The 23,686-nt window shown below is 42.8% G+C and overlaps 1 protein-coding gene across 3 annotated transcripts in view; it reads left to right on the forward strand.

Moving 5' to 3' along the window:
- TSPAN14 (tetraspanin 14) overlaps positions 1-23,686 on the forward strand; it is a 67,740-nt gene extending 44,054 nt beyond the window's left edge. For all 3 annotated transcript variants that reach the window (XM_061634982.1, XM_061634981.1, XM_061634983.1), the window contains 6 exons: positions 3,202-3,348; positions 4,752-4,922; positions 5,636-5,761; positions 5,986-6,030; positions 10,236-10,355; positions 21,622-23,686. In XM_061634982.1, the coding sequence (XP_061490966.1) occupies positions 3,202-3,348; positions 4,752-4,922; positions 5,636-5,761; positions 5,986-6,030; positions 10,236-10,355; positions 21,622-21,693 (681 nt within the window). In that variant the 3' untranslated portion in view covers positions 21,694-23,686. The remainder of the gene's footprint in view (positions 1-3,201; positions 3,349-4,751; positions 4,923-5,635; positions 5,762-5,985; positions 6,031-10,235; positions 10,356-21,621) is intronic.

Below are 23,686 nucleotides of genomic sequence, written 5' to 3' on the forward strand. Positions count from 1 at the left end.
CTCTATGTGGGGCTGCCTTTGAAAACGCTTCTGAAATTACAGTTGGTTCAAAATGCAGCAGCCAGAATGTTAACTGGATCACGGCGCAGGAAGCATATCACCCCTGTGCTTTATCGACTCCACTGGCTCCCAGTTTGTTTCCGGACCCAATTCAAAGTGCTGGTTCTGACCTTTAAAGCCCTAAATAGGCTTGGACCAATGTACCTGAGGGACCGCTTATGCCCATATGTACCTGCCCGGGATTTAATATCATCTGCCTTGGGTCTCCTCTGTGTGCCTGGAGTGAAAGATGTTAGACTGACAGGCATGCAGAGCCTTTTCAGCTGTGGCCCCCAAGCTTTGGAATACTCTACCCCAAGAAACCCGCTCTGCTCCCTCCCTGATGGTTTTCTGTAGACTTCTGAAAATGATCTTGTTCCGGAGAGCCTTTGGGAGGGACTGAAGGTAGAGCCTGACACTGATTCTATGCCTTCTATGTCAATTTTTACCTCAGTAGTCCCTTCAGTACCACTCTTTATATATGCATATATGTGTGTATGTGTGTGTGTATATATATATATATATATATATATTATTTTATGTATTTTAATTGCATTTTTTGTATTTTAATTTATTTTAATGTTTTTGTGATTTTTATTGTGTACAATTTTATTATGTACTTTTATTGTAAGCCTCTCTGAGTGCCCTATTATAGGGTAGAAGGGTGGGATAGAAATATTTTAAATGAAATAAATAAATAATATCACAGAGAAAAATATACCCTGTGAACTGTTGCTATCATGATATTGCTGCAGTTTTTCACTATTTCAGAGGCACTTGCCAAACCACTGCAACCGTAGAAATTGCAGTGGAGCATATTCAGGCAACAGATTTATCAGTGTATGATTTTGGGGGGAGTGGGGCAGAGACGAAGATGGGAAAAGCAGTTCTTAGTGAGAAAACTGGGGTGTTACAAATATAAACAATGGGCATCCCTATCTTTACCTGTGATGTGTTGACAGGTGGTATAACTTAGAATAGGGGTGGACAAAAGATAGATTGGGATCTACTGGTAGATCTCTGATCCAGCAGGCCTTTCCATATGTTCTCATGCATTCCAAAGAACTGTCAGACTGTTGGGTCCAGAGGTGTCCTGCTTGTGGAAGGTGCCTTTTGCTCACTTGAAGGACTATTGGACCTTGCAAAGAGTGTTGCATGGTAAAAGTGAAACCAAACCCAAAGCTGTTTTTCCGTTTGGGCAGACTAAGTACAAAAACCACTGTAGAATCACTCTGGTATTACAGTATTGCACAAATGTTTATGTTAATAGTTGTGCAACGGTTTGTAGGGTGGTGCTATTTTACTTCCACTTATCGTTCTTTGGTTCTCACTATGAGTGTGTAAAGAGACGTTTTCATGTTGTACAAATTAAACACTCACTCTGTGTGCCCACTGAATCTAGTCCATGTTTCCAGCTTCATTTTGGAACTTTCGCTCTTCTACTGTTTTGATAGCTGGTGCCGTCAATTTTAAAAGGAAATCCGAAGCTGGCGCCAAAGGCATTCCCCTGAAGCAAATCATATTTGAATGATGCTAGGAAATGATGTTTGAGAGAGGTATCCCCTGGCATTTCTTAAATTATTTCCATTGCACCTAGACATTGTAATACATTTCCCCCAGGTTTCCAAAGATTGTATATAGAGGACGCGTACCTGACTGGAGCTCTTCTATATACCTAGAAACGTTATTTGAAATGTAAATATTTAGGTGTCAAAAAGCAAGAACAAAAACAGGGCCCGGTGTTGTTATAATCAGTTATTACTTTGGTGATAACATGGTAGCTACATTATCCACCCAGAAATGAAGCTGTTTTGCCTCAGATGCAGGGAAATGGCTCCATGTAGCCTTAGGCAGGCTGCTGCTTGCAAGCAGAAATAAAAATCATGCTGCAACTTCTTAGCGCCATCTAGTGGAAGCCTGTTTGGCTGCAAGGTTCTGTTTGGCAAAAACTGATATTTAGAATCATTTCATGATGACAAACTGAGAGTTGCAACCAAAGGTGTACTTGACAGAGAGCTGGAGCCAATCCTCAATGCATGTACATTGATTGTATTGATTGATGCAAACATTTCAAACATGTTTGTTATATTTGCAGATTACATGTTTGGGTATACAGGTTTTTTTTTTTTTAAAAGTGACATGGCCTGAAGTCCCACTGCTGTTGAAATTATTTTCCTTGCTGCATGGAGGCTTCTTGCAATGAAATGCCCTGTCAGGTGACTGAAGTAACACTCCCCCCTCCCTCCACAACTTGGGATTTAGACAAGATAGAGTATGTGAGTATCCAAATGGATGTGATCTCTCCCTTTCCCTAGGGGAAATGATGGAGGAAATGCATTCCTTGAATCTTGTAAATGGAAGAAATACTTCTTTTTCTTCCATTTGTAATATGTAATTTTATTTTCAGAATTACTGTGTGCAAGCACTTCATACATACAACTCATGCAAATATTTAATCCACCCGTTATCAAATTCATACACAGCCCAAATTACAAAATGTAACCTTTTTATATATAATTAACTCAACATCTTTTAATTCTTCCAAATTCTCATTCCCAATACTTATATCTACACTAATTACAATTATTATATCTCCCGAACAACACACAAGGTTAAAGACAGTGCACAGCCTTATTACAAGTATTAATTAAAATTGACAATTTCACATTAAAATGGTTAATTTGGTTGGCTGGCCACAGAATTTATCTGCCAGAAGGTCAAGGAGGGTGTGGGTGTGTGTATATGATGCTAACTGCGCATAATTCTGGTTTTCCTAGTCACAGGAAGAGCAAGGACAGTTGAAATTCCACTCTCAACAATAGAAATCTTACTCAGCCATCTTTCTTACTTCTGAGATTACAACATGCATTCCCGTGCATTTCCTAAGCACATTTTTGCAACCATAAGGGCAAAACCTGCATTTTTTTGTTTCTAAGAGAGTGAGTGAGCTGCCGTTCTCAGGAATTTGGATACTGCACCCATTGCCACATCTTGCCCTTTCTGTGGGATCTTAACATGCATGCAGCTCTGCTTTTGAGTTGTGCATTGAGGTATAAGATATCCTTACAGTAGAATGATACGAAGCTTTGATTCATTAAAGTAATAACTGATTAGTACAAGTGGATTAGGTTCTCACTCTTTATGCTTTTTGGGTTTTTTTAGGGAGTGCTGTCTGACTTATCCAAAATGACCCGCCTCCATGGCTTTGACCCTGTGGTCCTCATTCTATTTGTTGGTGGGGTAATGTTCATTCTGGGATTTGCTGGCTGTGTAGGAGCCCTGCGGGAGAACATCTGCCTCCTGAAATTTGTAAGTAATTGGATTGTGTGTGTGTGTTTGAAATCTGCTGGTTTTGGGTGCAGTTAGGTAGGTTTGTAGATCATCCATGGCGCAGAGTGGTAAGTGGCGGTAATGCAGCTGAAGCTCTGCTCACGGCCGGAGTTCGATTCCAACGAAAGGAGGAAGTCGAATCTCCGGTAAAAGGGGTCAAGGTCCACTCAGCCTTCCATCCATCTGTGGTCGGTAAAATGAGTACCCGGCATATGGTGGGGGGTAAAGAAAGGCCGGGGACGGAACTGGCAATCCCACCCCATACATACGGTCTGCCTAGTAAACGTCGCAAGACGTCACCCTAAGAGTTGGAAACAACTCGCACTACAAGTGCGGGGACACCATTACCTTTAGGTAGGTTTGTGGTGCAGTTAAAGAAGTGCAAGCCAGAATGTGTCAACTTTAGTCTGGATTTGGGGTTTATTAAGTAGGGATGCATTTTAGATTTGTCCTCTGTTCAGTTCTTGTACAATTGGATTAAGTGAAATCATACCATATTACAGCAATCTAGTCAGTAGGTTATCAACAAAAGTTTTACGTAATTCATCAGTGAAGGCCAATTTTACTTGGTGGGGCAGTGAGCTAACAATTTCCTTTGTTTTATTGTTGTTTTAGTGATAGTGTACTTTAAAGATTGCCTTTTCTAACAATGAGTGTTAGAAGTCTTTAAATATCTTCTATCTTCTCAAGGTATCTACGTTGTGGGTTTGGAAATACACAAATTTAAATTTTATTTGTATATAAATTTTTGAATTGCCTTTTACAATTAAAACATACCAAGTGATGAACACTACTGTGAGAATGCTCTTATGTTCATGTTCTGCTCGTAATTATCTGGCTGGCTGCTGTGGGAACAAATAGACATTTGGTCTGATTCAGCTGGGCTCTTCTACATTCTTAACAAAAATATGTATTAGTTTAGTTTAATTAATTTGCCAATGAAATGGCTGTGGTGGCAGATGATTCATCAACTAAGGGTGCAATCCACACCTTGTTCCGTGAGAGTAAGTCCTATTTAAGTATTTTAGGGCTTCTGAGTAGACATGCATAGAATTACATTGTAAAAATCTTTTATCTGGCAGTTCTAATAGCTTATTGAAATAGCCCAAATCGTAGCATCATAAGCAGCTTCATTTAGGCTCTAACTCTTCAAGAAGGACAGCACTGTGTATGACAGGAGATTGTCAGTAGTGGTGGACAAGCTGTCTTTTGGGGAAATTTGATCACAATTGCTGTCTGTCTTATTGAGGAACCCCTAAGAAGATTCTGAGGAATCTCAAGGTTCCCTGAAACATAGATGGACAACCACTGGTCTACTTTTGTTTTGAGCAAAGCCTCATTCCTCTCTCTTTTTTGTCGTACTCCCTGTCTCCGTTTTGTAGTTCTGTGGCACAATTGTGCTAATATTTGTCCTGGAGATGGCAGTAGCTGTGCTGGCGTTCCTGTTCCAGGATTGGGTGAGGGACCGGGTGGAGACATTCTTCAAGAATAATATTAAGTCTTACCGAGATGACATTGACCTTCAGAACCTCATAGATTCATTGCAGAAAATGGTAAGCTGTCTTGATAAATTATACTTGATTTTTGCATGGTTCTTTTTAAATGGCAAAATCAGTAGTGAATGATACCCTTTTTAAAATTCTTGTGTGAGGGGAATGTGGTTGAGGATGAGCCACGAAAGAGGTAATATTGGCAATGTGGCAGAAGGCTGTGACAGAAAGGCACAGCCATGCAGCAGACAGAACTTTTTCTTACTGTGTTTATATTCTTCTCTTCAGCCTGTAGGCTAGAAAATTAACTGCTTGTTTATTCTGTGCCACTTGTTGGATTTTCTGATGAATTTTGTCCATAGAATTGTAGAGGATGAATGGAGGTTATAGTCTAGAATATTTGCTCTGACATATTTACATTTTACATAGAGGGGCCATTCAGGCATTTTACACCCCTCTGCATTCTTGAGCCTCGCAGCTGGTGTGTTATGTGGACATGCTGGTTGTATGCTTGGTATGTAGATCTCTCCCTCAAACAGTTGCACCAACCCAATAAAATAAACCAGAAACAAAACATTCATGTGTGGCTTAGCGGCAGTGGGAATGCCAGATGATACATCTAGCTTGTGTTGTACACAGATAACTTTTACAGCCTTCTGCATGTGTTGTTTATGAAACAGATGTGATAGTTGGATTACCATCCCAGGAAGCTGTTGTATTCAATCTTTTCTTTTTGTACATTCCTATTGTAACACAGAGTGATTTATCTATTACAGAATCAATGCTGCGGTGCCCAGGAACCAAATGATTGGAACCTTAACATATACTTCAACTGCAGTAGCACAAGCAAAAGCCGTGAGAGGTGTGGGGTTCCTTTTTCCTGCTGCATCCAAGATCCTGCTGTGAGCTATTTCCAGTCGTCTTAGTTCTGTATTAATACTGGAGATTGGAAAAGGAAATGTTTCCCAAACTGAGTGTGTGAAATAGTCTTTAAAGTCTTGACTGTATGCTGCTCCCTGAAGGATTCTTCATACTGGGATTCTGTGCTTTAAAATAACACACATATACAAATCCCAACATGTTTGATCAGTTATGTTAACTCTAATGTTTTCCCCTCTATCTTCAGCAAAAGGTTGTGAACACACAGTGTGGCTATGATGTCAGAAATATGGTGAGTATTTTCTGTGCTACCATTCTTCCAAAATATCCCCAGCTCCTGCTTTTGTTTCCTACAGTGGCTTAGTACCTAGGGCCCAGTGCAAAGGGAAGCGTCTGACAATTAAACTTGTAGATTTTTGTGCAAGAAACTAGAATAAAAGCCAAGAAGTGTCCTGCCATATCAGTAGTCTTTCCAGAATTCCGTGGGAAACCACAGTTGACAATAGCTGTCTTCCCGTTACCTGTCTTTGTCATCTGCCCTCAGGATGTTCTATACATATACCTCAAGCATGGAGGAGTTCCCGGTCTCCCAAATCTCCTTTCCAGTGTGCTGTCACTTACTGGATTGAAGGCTGAGCCTGAAACTGATTTTATTTCCCACCCCCTTTTTTAGCTTTACCTCTTTAGTCCCCTTTTGCTATCACTCCCCTAGATTTCCCAACTCCATATATGTATTTTTATCTATTTTTATCTTTTTAATGTTTTTTACTGTATATGATCATATTGTGAGACCCCATGAGTGCCCTGTCATAGGGCAGAAGAGCAGGATGGAAATATTTTAAATAAATATATGACAGAGCATGGGAGGTTTGGATGCGTAGTGTTCCAAGATGCCCTCTTTTTTCTAGTCTTGTGATTCTTGCGACCTGTGAAAGAGTGTGGTGGGCAGCATTGCCCCTTGTTCCAGGCTTTGGAGACCCTATGAACCAGGGGAACAGGGAAGTCTACCTATGTAGGGCACAAGATGGCCCACAGATTCTACCTACCTTTTTCTGAAGTGAAGAAGATGTTTCTGGCTGACCTCTAAATAGTGAATATGTGAGGAGAAGATGAGAGATATCATTTGTAGGCCCTCCTTTTGAGCAGCATACTTTATTGGTCCACATTCTTCTCCATGCTTTAGACCCTCAAATTGTTCATCATCAGGCTTTCAACCACTGTGCTTCTCTCCCCCCCTCCTGCAAGCACCCTTATGTTTGGTCAAGGAAATTGCACACGGTTTACTCCAGGGGAGGTGATGGGGTGTGTGGAGAAGAAGGTTTGTCCTATCAGCTAGAATTGAGCTTTCCCAAGGCCAAACTTGAGCTAATCTGTTCAATTTTCTGAAGTTTGTATTTATGAAAATAGGCCAAAGGATAGCTGGATAGTAGCTGGTGGCAAATAATAACACCTCAGAATGTGTAATTGTTGCCATTAGGTATGTTTTGAACTTTCCCAACGCACAATGACCTTTCTGATTCTAACTGTATCCTTAAAGCAAAATCCTACATGAATTGGTTCCCCTGTATTCAGTGTGGCTTAGTCCCTAGTTAGTGTGTTTAGAATTGTAACCTTAATGTTTTCAGTGGATGTGGACTTTACTTCTGAGCCTTCTCTGGTGCTCTGGCCCACAGCCGATTGCTTGCTTTTTAAAAATGTGTTTTTAAATTTGTATATTTGTTTTTAATGTTTTTAATTGTTGTAAACCGCCCAGAGAGCTTTGGCTATGGGGCGGTATACAAATGCAATAAATAAATACAAGCATGCTCACTATATTGCAGATGAATGTGCCTGGCTAGGGATTGGGCCATTTCCATAACTGATTTTTGCTGTCTGGAAGTAGTTTAAAACAGCTAAGAATGGGAACACAGAATGTTGCTGCCCCTTGTTAGACGATAATGGGAATACTGTCCCCAAATGCTTTCATGGATGAGAGTTTCTCATTGAAGGCTTAATTGTGAAAATGTGTGTGTGAAAATCTCATAGAGGACTAGTTCAGATATACAGTGCCTTGCAAAAGTAATCAGAGCCTTGACCAATGCTCTCATATTACTGAATTACAAATGGTACATTGTAATTTCGTTCTGTATGATATTTTATTTTGAAATGCTGAAACTCAAAATCAATTATTGTAAGGTGACATTGGTTTTATGTTGGGAAATGCTTGTAAGAAACCCAACAAAATGAAACATGTTGCTTGCATAAGTATTCAATGCCTGTGCTGTGGAAGCTCCCAGTTTACCCAGAAGAAAGAAATTGCCCTGTCGAGGACACAGTTACCTTACCATTGGCCTCCACCTGTGAACCATTAAAGTTGCTGTCACATTGCCAGGATAAAAATCCCACTGTTGAAGGGTCATTGGTCAGGCTGTGGATCTGAAGGAAAAGGAAGACCAAAGAACATTCTACAGATACAGGAATGTAATACAAATGCATCGATTAGGAAAAGGGTACAAACTAATATCCAAGTGTTTAGCTATCCCAGTGAGCACAGTTAGATCAATAATCAAGAAGTGGAAGCTGCATGACACCACCCAGGCACTGCCAAGAAAAGGCCATCCCTCAAAACTCAGCACTCAAACAAGAAGGAAACTTGTGAGAGAAGCCACAGAGAGGCCAACAATCACTTTGAAGGAGCTACAGAGTGCAGTGGCTGGGAGTGGAGTAATGGTGCACCAGTCAACCTTATCAAGTGGCCTGTATGGGAGGGTGGCAAGAAAGAAGCTGTTACTCAAAAAGTACCATCTGAAAGCACATCTGGAGATTGCTCCCAGCTGCGATGTGGGAAAAGGTTTTGTGGTCAGATGAGACCAAGATAGAGCTTTTTGGTCAAAACTCAAAGCTCTATGTGTGGCACAAATCTAACACTGCCCACGTCTCAAGACACACCATCCCTACAGTGAAGTATGGTGGCGGCAGCATCATGCTGTGGGGATGCTTCTCATCAGCAGGGACTGGGCATCTTGTTAAAATCGAAGGAAGAATGGATGGAGCAAAATACAGGGAAATATGGCAAGAGAACCTACTTCAGTCCACTAAAAAACTGAAGCGTGGGAGGAAATTCACTTTTCAGCAGGACAGTGATCCCAAGCACAAGGCCAAAGCAACATTGGAGTAGCTCAAGAACAAAAAGGTGAATGTCTTACAGTGGCCCAGTCAAAGTCGTGATCTCAATCCCATTGAGAATCTGTGGCGCTTTTTGAAAATTGCGGTCCACAAGCAACGTCCAACCAACCTGAACGGTTTGGAGCAAATCTGCCAAGAAGTATGGGCCAAAACCCCTCCGACACTGTGTGCAGAGCTGGTGCATACCTACCCCAAAAGACCTAAAGCTGTTATTGCAGCAAAAGGGGGCTCTACCAAATATTAATGTGTGGGGGATGAATACTTACTGTACGCAAGCAACATGTTTCAATTTTTTTTGTTTCTTACAACATTTACCAACATAAAACCAATGTCACCTTACAATAATTGATTTTGAGTTTCAGTGTTTCAAAATAAAATATACAGATGATATTGCAATGTATCATTTGTAATTCAGTAATATGGGAGCATTGGTCAGGGGTCTGAATACTTTTGCAAGGAACTGTACATGTGTATGACTTGATTTCCTATAATTTCTGAGGACTGGCAGGTTGAGGTGTGAGACAATTTCATCAAAAAGTCTTGTAGTGTTTTTAAGTTGATACAAAAGTTGTATCTGCATTGTTAGACCTGTGACAGTTCATTTGCACATACAGATTGTCATACGACCCTGTAGATGTAAGTGAACTACCCTACAGTGAGAGCTGTGCATGTAATTGGGATTCCACAAGAGTGAAGAAGAAGGATGTGTGGTAGCAGGCATAGAATTCTGATTTCTGAGCATCTTGGCTTTCATTTTAAAGATAACTAGTTTCTTGTCTTTATGCTTTTGAAGAGATGCTTTAAATCAGCCTTTTCCAACCTTTGGGCCACAGATGTTGCTGGACTACAGTTCCCATAATTCCTGACCATTGGCCATGCTGGCTGGGGCCGATGGGAGTTGCAGTCTAGCAACATCTGGGAACCCAAAGGTTGGACAAGGCTGCTTTAAATAGTGTGGACAATGCCTGCTGAAATCCTAAAAGCTAAAGAGGTGGCTTGAATCGGTATGAAGGAATAGAGTAGATATTGCGTGTTACGCTTTGTAACATGCTTTAAGGGCGTTGCTGGGAAGCAAGGTAGAAGTCAAACTATTGCAATGAATAAAGCAAGATAACAAAAACTACAGAACAAATTACTCAAAATGAGAGATCATGCTGTTTGTACAGTCCAGCTTTTCTAGGTGCAGAATTTTAATTAGTCTTGCTCATAGTAGGGAGATTTTCATTGTGGTCTCTCTTTATTTTTCATGAAAATAGAGTTCATAACAAAAAAAAAAGTGTGATATTTGTATATATATATCTCCCTCCCTCCTCCCCCATTTCCCTCTCCTAGTCCATATCCTATTGGGATGAACGGATCTTTATCAGAGGCTGCATCCCTGCTCTGGAAGCTTGGTTGCCCCGGAATATTTACATTGTGGCAGGAATCTTTGTAGCCATTTCATTATTGCAGGTGAGTTTCGTTGGACTGTTGAAGCAGCAAATATTATTTCTAATCCACTGATTAGATCTGCTGCTGCCTACTGTCACAGAGTTTGGGTAATGAATAAGTTTTAGAAATGAATACTTATATAAAGATAGTAATTTATTATTATTGTTACTATTATGGTTTATTTCTATCCCTACTACAATAAATCTTACTACAATAAATCTTACTCGGCACCAGAACCTGCCTCCCCTTTTTGTCTTCAGTCTGGTGCCTGTTCCCTTTTGTTCCTGCTTGTTATTTCTATCCTGCCTTTTGGCCAAAAGGCCATCAAGGCGGCTTACAAAAAATAAACACAAATATAGAAATACATATCAATAAAAACAGTACAATTTACAAAAATTAAATAATAAGGTAATATTATTATTAAAAGGGAACAATAACGACTTTCAGTGAAAAGACAATAACAAATCACACTTTCCTGACACTTTCCTAATAAATTCCTAACAATTAGACAATGTCTACTAGTTCTTATATCAATATGTTGACATCAGAACATGATACCACTGAGGTGTCCTGCTGGTACTGCATCTGCCAGTCCTAATACTGCAGGGGTGAGACTGTGCTGGGACCATCCAGGGGCAAGCTTTTCCACCAAGCGTTTTCCACCTGCCTTTCCCCACCCCTCTGCCTGGACCTTTACAAGGAGGAGCTGCAGACTGAGTGGTACTGCTGCAGGGGTGAGACTGCGCTGGGACTGTCCAGGGGCAAGCTTTTCCCTCTGCTTTGCCCCCTCACCCCTGCACTTAGTGACATTTTTCTGGGGACTGCCCTTTACCAGGAAGATGCATGCTTTTGGTTTTTAGCTGTTGTTGCTTTTTGGAAATGCTAAGACTTTGTTGGCTTGAAGTTTTGTAAATTGTATTGTTTTTATTTGTATTTTGTATCTGTGTTTTTCTATTTGTGTGTAAGCTGCCTTGGGGGCCTTTTTGGCCAAAAGGCGGTCTAGAAATAAACCACAACATAATGTAATACAGGAAAAGGAGCAGGAGCAGTCCAGCTTTTTGCCAACCTAGATGGTGTCCACGGTAAGCAGTACTTCAACTTGATCACGGGGATGAAGCGGTTGATGTTCCGGCTCTTGTAGGTCGTTGCAAAGGGGGAAACGACGGCCTCAGAAAGAAAGGAGAGGAAAGAAGTAAAAGTGTGCTCAGCGTGGGTGGGTCTGCCCATGGGAGAGATGGAAACGACTGGCTTGGAGAGGAAAGGGGTGGAAGCCTGCTCGGTGTAGATGGATCTGTCTGCAGGTGAAGCCCGGTGCCGGAGCTCATGTGTCAGAGAGTGGGTACGGGTCTGCCATCATGGGCAGGTTGGCACACAAGAGGCCCAGCGTGGAGGGCGGCAGCAAAAAAAAAGATGCGGTGGCGAAGACAGATAGGTGGCCCTTGGTGGCTCTGGGGCTTTCAAAGGTGAAGGAGGAACAGCTGCCTCTCCACCAGACTGGACAACAAAAAGCCCAGCAGGGAGGGTGGCAGCAAGGAAGACGCGAGCGGCGTTCGATAGCCCCAGAGCTTTTGGAAAATAAAGGTGGCACAATTGCACCTCTGCTGGTAACTCTGCTCTGCACAGGACCCGAGTAGCAAAGGTGTTCAAAATAAAGCACCAGCAGCTTGCCTGCTGCTCTCTCTCTGCTGTCTTCTTGCAACCTCACAGGAACCCCACAGGAACCTGTTCATGCCACCACTCATGCCGCTGCCATCAGTTGATGGAAGAGTGTTTACTAATAGAGATTCTTTGTTCCATAAAAAATATTGTTGCTGAACAATAGTCAGTTAAATGGCCGTTCTGGCTGAGGTTGATGCGAATTTATTTATTTATTTTCATTTCTAGACCGCCCATAGCTAATAGCTCTCTGGGCGGTGTACAAAACGAGATTAAAATACAATATAGAATAAAATCAGTAACGGAGAGGAACACATTAAACTAAAACATTAAACATAAAACATTGAACATTAAAATGCCTGGGAGTATAGCCAGGTCTTAACCTGGCGCCTAAAAGAAAGAACCGTAGGCGCCAGCCGTATTTCCTCCGGTAAGCTGTTCCACAATTCGGGGGCCACCACAGAAAAGGCCCTAGATCTAGTAACAGTTCTCCAGGCATCCTGAGTTGGCACCCGGAGGAGGGCCTTAGATACTGAACGAAGTGAACGGGTAGGTTCATAGTGGGAGAGGCGTTCCACAAGGTATTGCGATCCCACACTGTGTAAGGCTTTATAGGTCAACACCAGCACCTTGAATCTAGCTCGGAAACAAATAGGTAACCAGTGCAAGTGGGCCAGGACAGGTGTTATATGCATGGACCTATTGGTCCTCGTCAACAGCCTGGCTGCCGCATTTTGCACTAGCTGAAGTTTCCGAACAGTCTTCAAGGGCAGCCCTACGTAGAGTGCATTACAGTAGTCCAATCTAGAAGTTACCAGAGTGTGGACAACAGAGGCGAGATCATCACTGTCCAGATAGGGGCATAGTTGGGCTACTAAGCGAAGATGGTAAAACGCATTCCGTGCCACCGAGGCCACTTGAGCCTCGAGCGACAAGGAAGGGTCAAAAAGGACCCCCAAACTACGAACCTGTTCCTTCAAGGGGAGTGTAACCCCATCTAGAACAGGATAAACATCCACCATCTGAGCAGGGAAAGTGCTCACCAACATTGTCTCAGTCTTGTCTGGATTGAGTTTCAGTTTATTAGCTCTCATCCAGTCCATTATCGCGGTCAGGCAACGGTTCAGCACATCAACAGCTGCACCTGAAGAAGGTGAAAAGGAGAAGTAGAGCTGCGTGTCATCAGCGTACTGATGGCAACGCACTCCAAAACTCCTGATGACCGCACCCAGAGGCTGCATGTAAATGTTAAAGAGCATGAGGGACAGAACCCACCCCTGAGGGACTCCACAATGGAGAGTCCAGGGTATCAAGCAATGTTCCCCAAGCACTACCTTCTGGCGACGATCCGTTAAGTAGGAGCAGAGCCACTGCCAAGCAGTGCCCCCAACTCCCAACTCCGCGAGCCTCCCCAGAAGGATACCATGGTCGATGGTATCAAACGCCGCTGAGAGATCAAGGAGAATCAACAGAGTCACACTCCCCCTGTCCCTCTCCCGACAAAGGTCATCATACAGGGCGACCAAGGCTGTTTCAGTGCCAAAACCAGGCCTAAAACCGGATTGAAACGGATCCAGATAATCGGTTTCATCCAAGAGCGCCTGGAGCTGGCCAGCGACCACCCGCTCCAAAACCTTGCCCAAAAAAGGGACATTCGCCACCGGTCTATAGTTGTTCAAAACATCTGGGTCCAAAGAAGGTTTCTTTAAAAGAGGTCTTATTACTGCCTCCTTGAGACTGCCAGGGACTACTCCCTCTCTCAAGGAGGCATTTATTACCTCCTTGGCCCAGCCGGTGGTTACAGCCTTGCCAGTCTTCACCAGCCAAGATGGGCAAGGGTCCAGAGCAGACGTGGTCGCCCGCACCATTCCAAGCACCTTGTCCACTTCCTTGAGCTGCACCAACTGAAATTCATCCAATAATAAAGGACAAGGCCGCGCTCTGGACACTTCAATGGATTCATCTGTCATAACATCAGAGTCTAAGTCCCAACGGATGCATGCAATCTTGTCCTAGAAGTGCTCCGCAAATTCGTTGCAGCGAGCTTCCGATGTGTCCTTAGTATCATGAGGGCCAGAATGTAGAAGCCCTCGTACCACCCTAAAAAGCTCCGCCGGGCAGCAAAGGGATGAACTAATGGTGGTAGCAAAATAAGACTTTTTCGCCGCCCTAACCGCTTTTATGTACAACTTAGTGGAAGCACTTACCAAGGAATGACTACATCCGTCAGGAGTTCGCCTCCACCTGCACTCTAGCCTCCTTCTCTCTTGCTTCATCACTCTCAGCTCCGGGGTATACCACGGTGCTGTATGAGTTCGGCACTGAAGGGGGCACGCGGGAGCAATCATGTCGATGGCCCGGGTCATCTCCATATTCCACAGGTCAACCATGGCCTCGACAGGAGCACCAGTACTATCAGCCGGAAAAACTCCCAGAGCCCTCTGGAAAGCTACAGGATCCATAAGCCTCCAGGAGCGGACCAACTTAATAGGTCCCCCACCTCTGCAGAGGGAAAGGGCTGTCGTGAGTCTAAAACTCAGCAAGCGATGATCTGTCCATGACAATGGGGTAGATGAAAAATACCCCACCCTCAGATCACCATCTCCATGACCAGTGGCGAAGATCAGATCAAGAGTATGTCCCGATACATGTGTCGGGCCAATAACAATTTGAGACAGCCCCATGGTTGTCATGGAGGCCATGAAGTCCTGAGCCGCCCCAAGCAAGACAGCCTCGGCATGGATGTTGAAATCCCCCAGTACCACGAGTCTGGGGGACCTCAACAATACCTCCGAGACTATCTCTGTCAGCTCAGCTAGGGAAGCTGTTGGGCAGCAAGGTGGGTGGTACACCAACAGTATTCCCAGTCTGTCTCCTTGGCCCAGCACAAGATGAAGACATTCCAGACCAGTCGCCGTCTGGACAGGGTGCTTGGTGAGAGAGAAAGAACTCCTATAGACCACAGCAACCCCACCTCCCCGGCCCTCAGATCTACCACAGTGCTGCACCGAGTACCCAGGTGGGCAGAGCTGGGAGAGAGCAACTCCTCCCTGCTCGCCCACCCAGGTCTCGGTAATACACGCAAGATTGGCACCTTTCTCCATGATAAGATCGTGGATAAGGGGAGTTTTATTAGCAACCGATCTAGCATTTAAGAGCAGCACCTGGAGATCCGAGGGCTGGCTGACAGTACAACCAACAATCCTGTGGATATGAGGAGAACCGGAACAAGGCACAGACACAACTTGTGTGGGACGACTTCCCCTTACCTGGCACGTTCTCCTCCCAACACCATACCTCCCATTACCCGTCACTACGTTAATTGGGGCCCCCGAAAATCCCCTTACTAGGGCCGGAGTATGTTCTCCCAGGCACATCTTAAAATGAATCTAATAAGACAAACACTAAAAACAACAAACAATACAAATACACACATCCACTCAATCTCATTCACACAACAACCAACACACAAACAGCACAATTAAATACAGCACAATTGAATTGGGGTCTAATGGCTTCTGGAGGGCTGCAGTTTCCCCATTGCTGCTATAGGTTCTCTGAAGTTAAGGGGACCAGTAGACTTGGTATTCTCTGTGAGGGGGACCCAATAGATTCTGTGAGAATTCACTATCTCACAGAATTTCAAATCATCCTGTAGCTTCCAAGTGGCTGGGTTAACCTATTTCTAACAGATTGTCAAATTGCTGCAAGCTACTTATTTTTTTCATGAAGTTCCATCTGACCCCACTTAGCTAGAAACAGTTCACCAGAAATTCTGTTTTTTTTTTTTTAAAAAAAAGGTCTGAGATCGCCAAACAAATTATTAAGACAACTGTGCTATGCAGTGAACAAGTGCTGTAACACAGTAATTCAAAATTCACCAGTGAATTGCAAAATGGTATTGCGGGTGGACTACAAGGCTATTCAAGAAGTAAAGGTGCCCAAGTCTATCTGTCTTGCTTATTCTTCTGTGAACTTAATCTAGCATGCATTTTTAGGGGGTGAGGGAAGACCCACTTAAAGAAAAAAATCCATGTTAGAATTTGTGCCCAATACCTCCACCGTTAATAAGTTTCTGTCGATCTGTCTCTCCCACTTAGTATACTGTTTGCTTTCATAGAATTGTAGAGTTGGAAGGGGCCTACAAGGCCATTGAGTCCAACTTCCTGCTCAGTGCAGGAATCCAAGCTAAAGCATACCTGATAGATGGCTGTCCAGCTGGCTCTTGAATGCCTCCAGTGTTGTTGGACTTCTCTAACTGCTGGAAGTTTTTCTGGCTTCTTGTAACTTGAGCCCATTATTCCATATCCTGCACCCTGGGATGATCAAGACCTTCGCTGTGTGACAACCTTTCATGTACTTGAAGAGTGCTATCATATCTCCCCTCAGTCTTCTCTTCTCATGGCCAAACGTGCCAGTTCTTTTAGTCTCTCCTCATAGGGCTTTGTTTCCAGTCCCCCGATCATTGTTGTTGCCCTCCTGAACCTGTTCCAGTTTGTCTACATCCGTCTTAGTGCAGTGTTCAGAACTGGACACAGTACTCATGATGAGGCCTAACTAGTGCTGAATAGAGGGGAATTAGTACTTCACATGATTTGGAAACTATACTTCTATTAATACAGCCTACAATAGCACTTGCATTTCTTACAGCCACAACAGACTATTGGCTCATATTCAGCTTGTGATCGGCAACAATTCCAGGATCCTTCTTGCATGTAATATTGCTGAGTCAAATATCCCCCATCTTATAACTGTGCATTTGGTTTCTCTTTCCTAGGTGTAGAACTTTGCACTTGTCCCTGTTAAATTTTATTCTATTTTCAGCCCAGTGCTCCAGCCTATCAAGATCCCTTTGAATTTTGTTTCTGTCTTCCAGGATATTAGCTGTCCCTCCCTATTTTGTATCATCTGCAAATCTGATAGGCATTTCCTGCACTTCCTTTTCTAAGTCATTAATAAAAATGTTGAAGAGCACCGGGCCCAGGACTGAGACCTGTGATACTCTGCTTATTACCCCACTGTTTAAGAAGGAACCATTGATAAGCACTTTTGAGTACGATTCTGGAGCCAACTGTGGATCCACCTGATAGTTGTTCCATCCAGCCCACATTCAGTTAGCTTGCTTATCAGAATATCATGGGACATTTTGTCAAAAGCTTTGCTGAAGTCGTGATATATTATGTCCACAGAATCCCACAGTCTACCAGGGAGGTTACTTGATAAAAAAATGAGATAAGATTAGTCTGGCAGGATTTGTTCCTGACAAACCCATAATGGCTGCCATTGTTTTCAAGGTACTTACAGATTGACTACTTTATAGTTTGTCTGTCTGTTGATCAATCTAATCTAATCTATCTATTTATTGCATTTATATACCACCCCATAGCCAAAGCTCTCTGGGCAGTTTACAAAAATTAAAAACATTAAAAACAAATATACAAATTTAAAAACACATTTTTAAAAAGCAATTTAAAAACATGCTAAAATGCCTGGGAGAAAAGGAAAGTCTTGACCTGGTGCCGAAAAGATAACAGTGTTGGCGCCAGATGCACCTTGTCAGGAAGATCATTCCATAATTTGGGGGCCACCACTGAGAAGGCCCTCTCCCTTGTTGCCAGACTCCCAGCTTCCCTCTGAGTAGACACCCGGAGGAGGGCCTTAGATGTTGAGTGTAGTGTACGGGTGGGTTCGTGTCGGGAGAGGCATTCCATCAGGTATTGTGGTCCCAAGCCGTGTAAGGCTTTATAGGTTAAAACCTTGCACCTTGAATTGAGCTCGGAAACAAACAGGCAGCCAATGCAAGTGGGCCAGAATTGGTTTTATATGTTCGAACCATCTGGTCCCTGTTACCAATCTGGCCGCTGCATTTTGCAGAAGCTGCAGTTTCCGAACCGTCTTCAAAGGCAGCTCCACGTAGAGCACATTACAGTAATCTAATTTGGAGGTTACCAGAGCATGGACAACTAAAGCCAGGTTATCCCTGCCCAGATAGGGGTGTAGCTGGGCCACCAACCGAAGTTGGTAGAAGGCACTCTGTGCCACTGAGGCTACCTGAGCCTCAAGTGGCAGAGATGGTTCTAGGAGAACCCCCAAGCTACAAACCTGCTCCTTCAGGGGGAGTGCAGCCCCATCGAGGAAAGGTTGGACATCTACCATCTGGTCAGAAGAACCACCCACTAGCAGCATCTCAGTCTTGTTTGGATTGAGCCTCAGTTTATTAGCCCTCATCCAGTCCATTGTCGCAGCCAGGCACTGGTTTAGCACATCGACAGCTTCTCCTCCTCCCCCAAATCTCCACTTTGAATTGGGAAAATGAGGTTATGTCTCTTCAATATTGTTATGCTGCTGAACAGAAGATAGTGGAGAGGAGATAGGGAGTAATGAAGATGAAGAAGATGAAAAGGAGAAATAGAGCTGCGTGTCATCAGCATACTGATGGCAATGCACTACAAAGCTCCGGATGACCGCACCCAGCGGTTTCATGTAGATGTTGAACAGCATGGGGGACAGAACTGACTGCACCCAACGGTTTCATGTGGATGTTGAACAGCATGGGGGACAGAACTGACCCTTGCGGAACCCTATACTGGAGAATCCAGGGTGCTGAACAATGTTCCCCAAGCACCACCTTCTGGAGCCGACCCGTCAAGTGGGAGCGGAACCACTGCCATGCAGTCCCTCCCACTCCCAACTCAGCCAGTCTTCCCAGAAGGATAACATGGTTGATGGTATCGAAAGCCGCTGAGAGATCAAGGAGAATCAACAGAGTCACACTCCTCCTGTCTCTCCCGACAGAGGTCATCATACAAGGCGACCAAGGCTGTTTCCGTACCAAAACCAGGCCTGAAACCCGACTGAAATGGATCGAGATAATTGGTCTCATCCAAGAGTGTCTGGAGCTGGCCTGCCTCCAGAATTTTCCCAGGAATTCCAGAATTTTCCCAGGGATTGATGTCAGGCTGACTGGTCCAGAGTTCCCAGGTTCCTTCTTTTTGCCTTTTTTGAAGATAGAGACAACATTAGTTCTCCCCCAGTCATCCAGCACTTCACCCATCCTTCATGATTTTGCAAAAATAATAGACAGTGATTCCGAGAGTTCTTCAACCAGTTCCTTCATTGCTGTAGGATGCAGTTTGTCAGGCTATGGAGATTTGAACTCATTCAAAGTAATTAAGTATTCCTTTACCATTTGTCTGTCAATCCCAAGTTGCAATCCTGTACCTTCAACTTGTATATGTTTGGCAGGAGGTTCATAGACCCACTTTGGAGAGAGGACTGAGCCTATGTAGGATTATAGTACTTCTGCCTTTTCTTTGTTATCTGTTATTTTGCCATCATCATTGAGTAGCTGAACCACCATTTCTTTTCTCTCTCTTCTATGGATGTAACTGAAGAAAGCTTTTTTTTTTTTTGCTTTTAGCATCCCTTGCTAACCTCAGCTCCTTCTCAGCTTTAGCCTTCCTGTTGCCATCCCTGCAATTCCATGCTACCTGTCTGTACTCTTCCTTTGTGGCCTTCCTTCCACTTCCTGTATGTGTCATTTTGTGTTTTCAGGTACTCTCTAAACATTTTGTGAAGCCACATTGGCTTCTTATGCTGTCTTCCTGCTTTTTTCCTTGTTGGAACTGTTTGCAGTTGTACCATTAGAATTTCCTTTTTAGAAACTCCCACCCATCTTGGCCTCCTTTTCTCATTAGGGTCGCTTGCCATGGAACCGTACTTACAATTGATAAAAGTTTATTAAAATTGCTTTTCCTGAAGTCCAGGATATGTGTATGGTTACACTCAGCTTTTGCTTTCTTTAAAATCAAGAACTCTTAACACGGTCACTTTCCCCCAGAGTTCCCGTAACTGGCACTTCATCCACTAAGTCATCTCTATTAATTAGAATCAAGTAAAGGATAGCTGATCCTTCCTCCACTTTCTGTAGGAGAAAATTGTCAGCAACACAAGTCAGGAATTTCTTGGAGGGGCTGTGTTTGGCAGAATTTGTCTCCCAACTGATATCAGGGTAATTGAAGTCCCCCATTACTACTACATCATGCCTCCTTGAACTACTGGCAATTTGCTTTTCAAAACTTTCATCCTCGTCTTCTCCTTGACTGAGTGGTCGGTAGTAGACTCCAACCACCATGTTCCATGTTTATAATCATCTACTGTCATACAATTCTTTCTGGCACACACAATCACCAACATCCCCCACTGCTAGAGTTGGTAAAAGTTAATTTACTTAGATCCCCATTCTCCCCCCCCCCCAAATCTCCACTTTGAATCGGGAAAATGAGGTTATGTCTCTTCAATATTGTTATGCTGCTGAACAGAAGATAGTGGAGAGGAGATAGGGAGCAATGACAGCTCTATGTCTGTGGGACATTCTCTCCTAAGGTGGTACCTAGCCACATAATTGTTTTCTTTTAGGAAAAGGGTGAAGGCACACTTCTATCTGCAGGCTTTTGGAGGAGAGGAACTGTGACTGAAGTAATTTACAGATAGTGTGATGCTGATGCTTTTATTATGAATTGAATTGAAATAATTTTCTTGTGTTATACAGATGTTATGTATGTTAATGTAAATTGCCCTCAGGACATTTGGGCAGAGGATGGTGTATACATTTTTAAATTAATTCATTAAACTTCATGAAGTTCTTCTGCTTACAAAGAGAACAAGGAAGGGGTCTCTTGTTTCTGTTACGTACCTCACACACCTGCCTCTTTCATATCTGGGCAAACCTGCAGCAGCACTGGAATACCAATACTGTTTGGAGATCCCATGAATAAGATTGCTAACTTCAGATTTCAAAAATACCAGCACTAGGACCAGAGCCTGGGTAAAATTTGGCAAGCACAAGAACCCAGAGTCATATTGGCGTTTCTGGTGCCTTATCACTGCCTACCTGACAGAAAATAGTATTGCTGTTTAGACCAGTAAAATCCAGGCTGGTTAGAAACCCTGACAATGTTGCTCTGCTTGTTTTTGTTTTGTTTGCCCTTAGATCAAGACAATTGTTGTATGTATTTGTTTGAGAAAGTGTCCTCCTCTCCCCCTCCCAACATCCTTGTGCAGTTGCTATCACCTTCTGAAGAGAAATAGAAGACTTACATGTTCTGTAGACTGAAACAACTTTGCTGACAAATCTATGTTACAAAATAATTGTAAAAGCTTTCCAGCTTGAAATGTATGCAGTGACTTTAATGGATAAGCAACACAAATTTCATTGGATCCAAGCTGCTGCATCCTAATTATTATTTATTTATTATTATTTGTTACATTTATACCCTGCCTTTCTTTCACCATGGAACCCAAGGTGGCCTAGATGTTCTCAGGCAGGCTCCCATCCAGGCACTGCCCAAACCCAAACCTGCTTAGGTTCAGCAAGATAGTGGCCTCATGTGCCTTCAGACCATAGCCTGGGAGAATGCATTTTTTTAACCAGTGCTAAATAGTACTTGCATCTGGGTTCATAATATTCCAGCACTATTTAAAAGGAGTTCAATTCTTTCCAGGTTATATGTAATGGTTTAGCAAAGGAGTTGGAATTTGTACCTTTTTATTATTTTTGGGAAGAGCCCCAGACTGTCAAAATATTTCTCTTCTTAATAGTACTTGTTTTGTCTCTTTTTTTCTTTCTTAGATATTTGGGATTTTCCTGGCCAGAACACTGATTTCTGATATTGAAGCTGTGAAGGCAGGTTACCATTTCTGAAGATTAAAGTAGAGATCATCTGTAAAGACAAATCGATTTTTCTTGCTGTGATAGCAAAGACAGAGGAAACAAAACTCAGAGACCTAGAAAAGGCTTGATACAAATAGAGCTTAAAGCCATAATATATCTTTTTTTAAAGAAAAAATGCATAGCTGGATGCTATTCTTCCTGGCTTCAAGCTGGAGTTCAGAAACTTGCTCCTCTTCTCACCCAGCTAATGAATAGTTTTACAATGCTGATCTCTTGAAGGGAAGAATATTTATCTTCATCCTTCTGTGCACAGATGTGACGATGCAAGCAGGCAGTAATGGACACTACTACAAGGTCCTCCCCTAAAGCGATTACTGTCTAAGGACTGTTGCCTTGGTTTTCCTTAGATTCTGGCATCTAAGGAATGATAGAATGTTCTCTAACATTCCTTAGATGTTAGAATTGTTACATTCCAAGCGGTCGATGCCTAGAATAAAGTTTCATGATGCCAAATGATCACATCTTGGGGTGGGGGTTGGGGAAGATACATGAAACACCTTTAATATTAAAAGCTTGTTCAGGGATTGTTGAACACGTTGACAAATTGAAGCATGCACTGTGAGATTTTTAAATGGGAGGCATGTTTTACAGAGTTGCCTGAAGTCTTAGTTGGGGGGCCTCAATTGTACAGAAGGAGGGCTTTCCTCTTATTAGACCAGATCTAATGTATCCATTTCTGATGCTAGAGATCTGAAGAGAACACTGGAGATATTTCAAAAGGACTCATCATATTGAAAACCCTTACCTACCTGGATTTGTAAAGTAGTAGTAATTTGTATGTTCAATAGCATTGGACCACAGGCCTCCTTTGGAAAGGGCAAGGCTGAATTATGTCATTTCTTCTTTTTAGACCTTTGTAATATGGCATTATTTATAGATGTTTGAAGAAAAACGTGTCTTACAATTTTGCTAACGTTATTTCATATAGTAGTAGTTCTTAAAATCATCTATCTGTTGGATTGAAGTTGCTTGTTTTACTAGATACATGGAAGCATTCTTTGGAAATGCCCACACTTTTACCTTTTTCATGGCAATGAATGTTAGCATTGGGGTCTAAGTGGAGTTGAACCCTACTAAGAAAAAATTTAACAAATACAAATGTAACAAAGTCTCCAAGATATATGCAAGTTATTGGATATATTTAAAAGTTCAGTGGTATTTGAATAAGGCAAGGCTCTTTTTGAAAAAAAGCACGTACTGATTATTTTTACACCATGTATGTCCTCTGGCAAATAGATGTGCTTAGACTAGTCATGCTATAGCCCATATCGGAACAAGGTTCCAGAGCCAGCCATCCTGCACACACATTGTGACTCAACAAGCTGAAAATAGGCCATCAGTCAGGTATGGATGCCTGCTGGTAGCCTGATGAAACTGCCTTCAGTGCTTTGTTAAAACTGGGGAGTTGCTAGAGGAGCTGCTGCAGGTTGCTGTATATGGCTGGTGGGATGCCTTCTGCTTGGTGGATAAGTTAGGTAGGCCTGCTCTAGAGCCTGCCATAAACGGGTTGTGTGCCACTGAGAAGGAAAAAGTATTACATTTGCCTTTTAAAGCAGTTGAATTAGGTTGAATTATGTCTTGTGGACCATGCAAACTTTTATGCAAGTAGTGACCCTCATTAAAATGGATGGCGTGTGCCTTCAGATTTTTCAACCATCCTTCACCCATTCTACTTACATACCTCTGTAGAACACAGTTCTAGACAGCAAAGTCAATTATGTGTTTTCAGGGACCCCTAGAAAACTGCTTTGGGATTCCTCCTAATGAAGAGCATGTTATAGCCAAAGGCAACAGTTATATAAACACTTACCTGTGAATAAATCCTATTGAAGTTAATAGGACATATTTCTGAGTAGGCATGCATAGGATTGTACTGAAAGTTAAGTATTCTCTAAATGCGTGTGTAATGCTCGTATAAAAATCAATGGGACATAAAAGTGCTTAACTTTGTTGGACTGCTTTA

The sequence above is a fragment of the Rhineura floridana genome, chromosome 7 (genome assembly GCF_030035675.1).
Source record: "Rhineura floridana isolate rRhiFlo1 chromosome 7, rRhiFlo1.hap2, whole genome shotgun sequence".
NCBI lineage: Eukaryota > Metazoa > Chordata > Lepidosauria > Squamata > Rhineuridae > Rhineura > Rhineura floridana.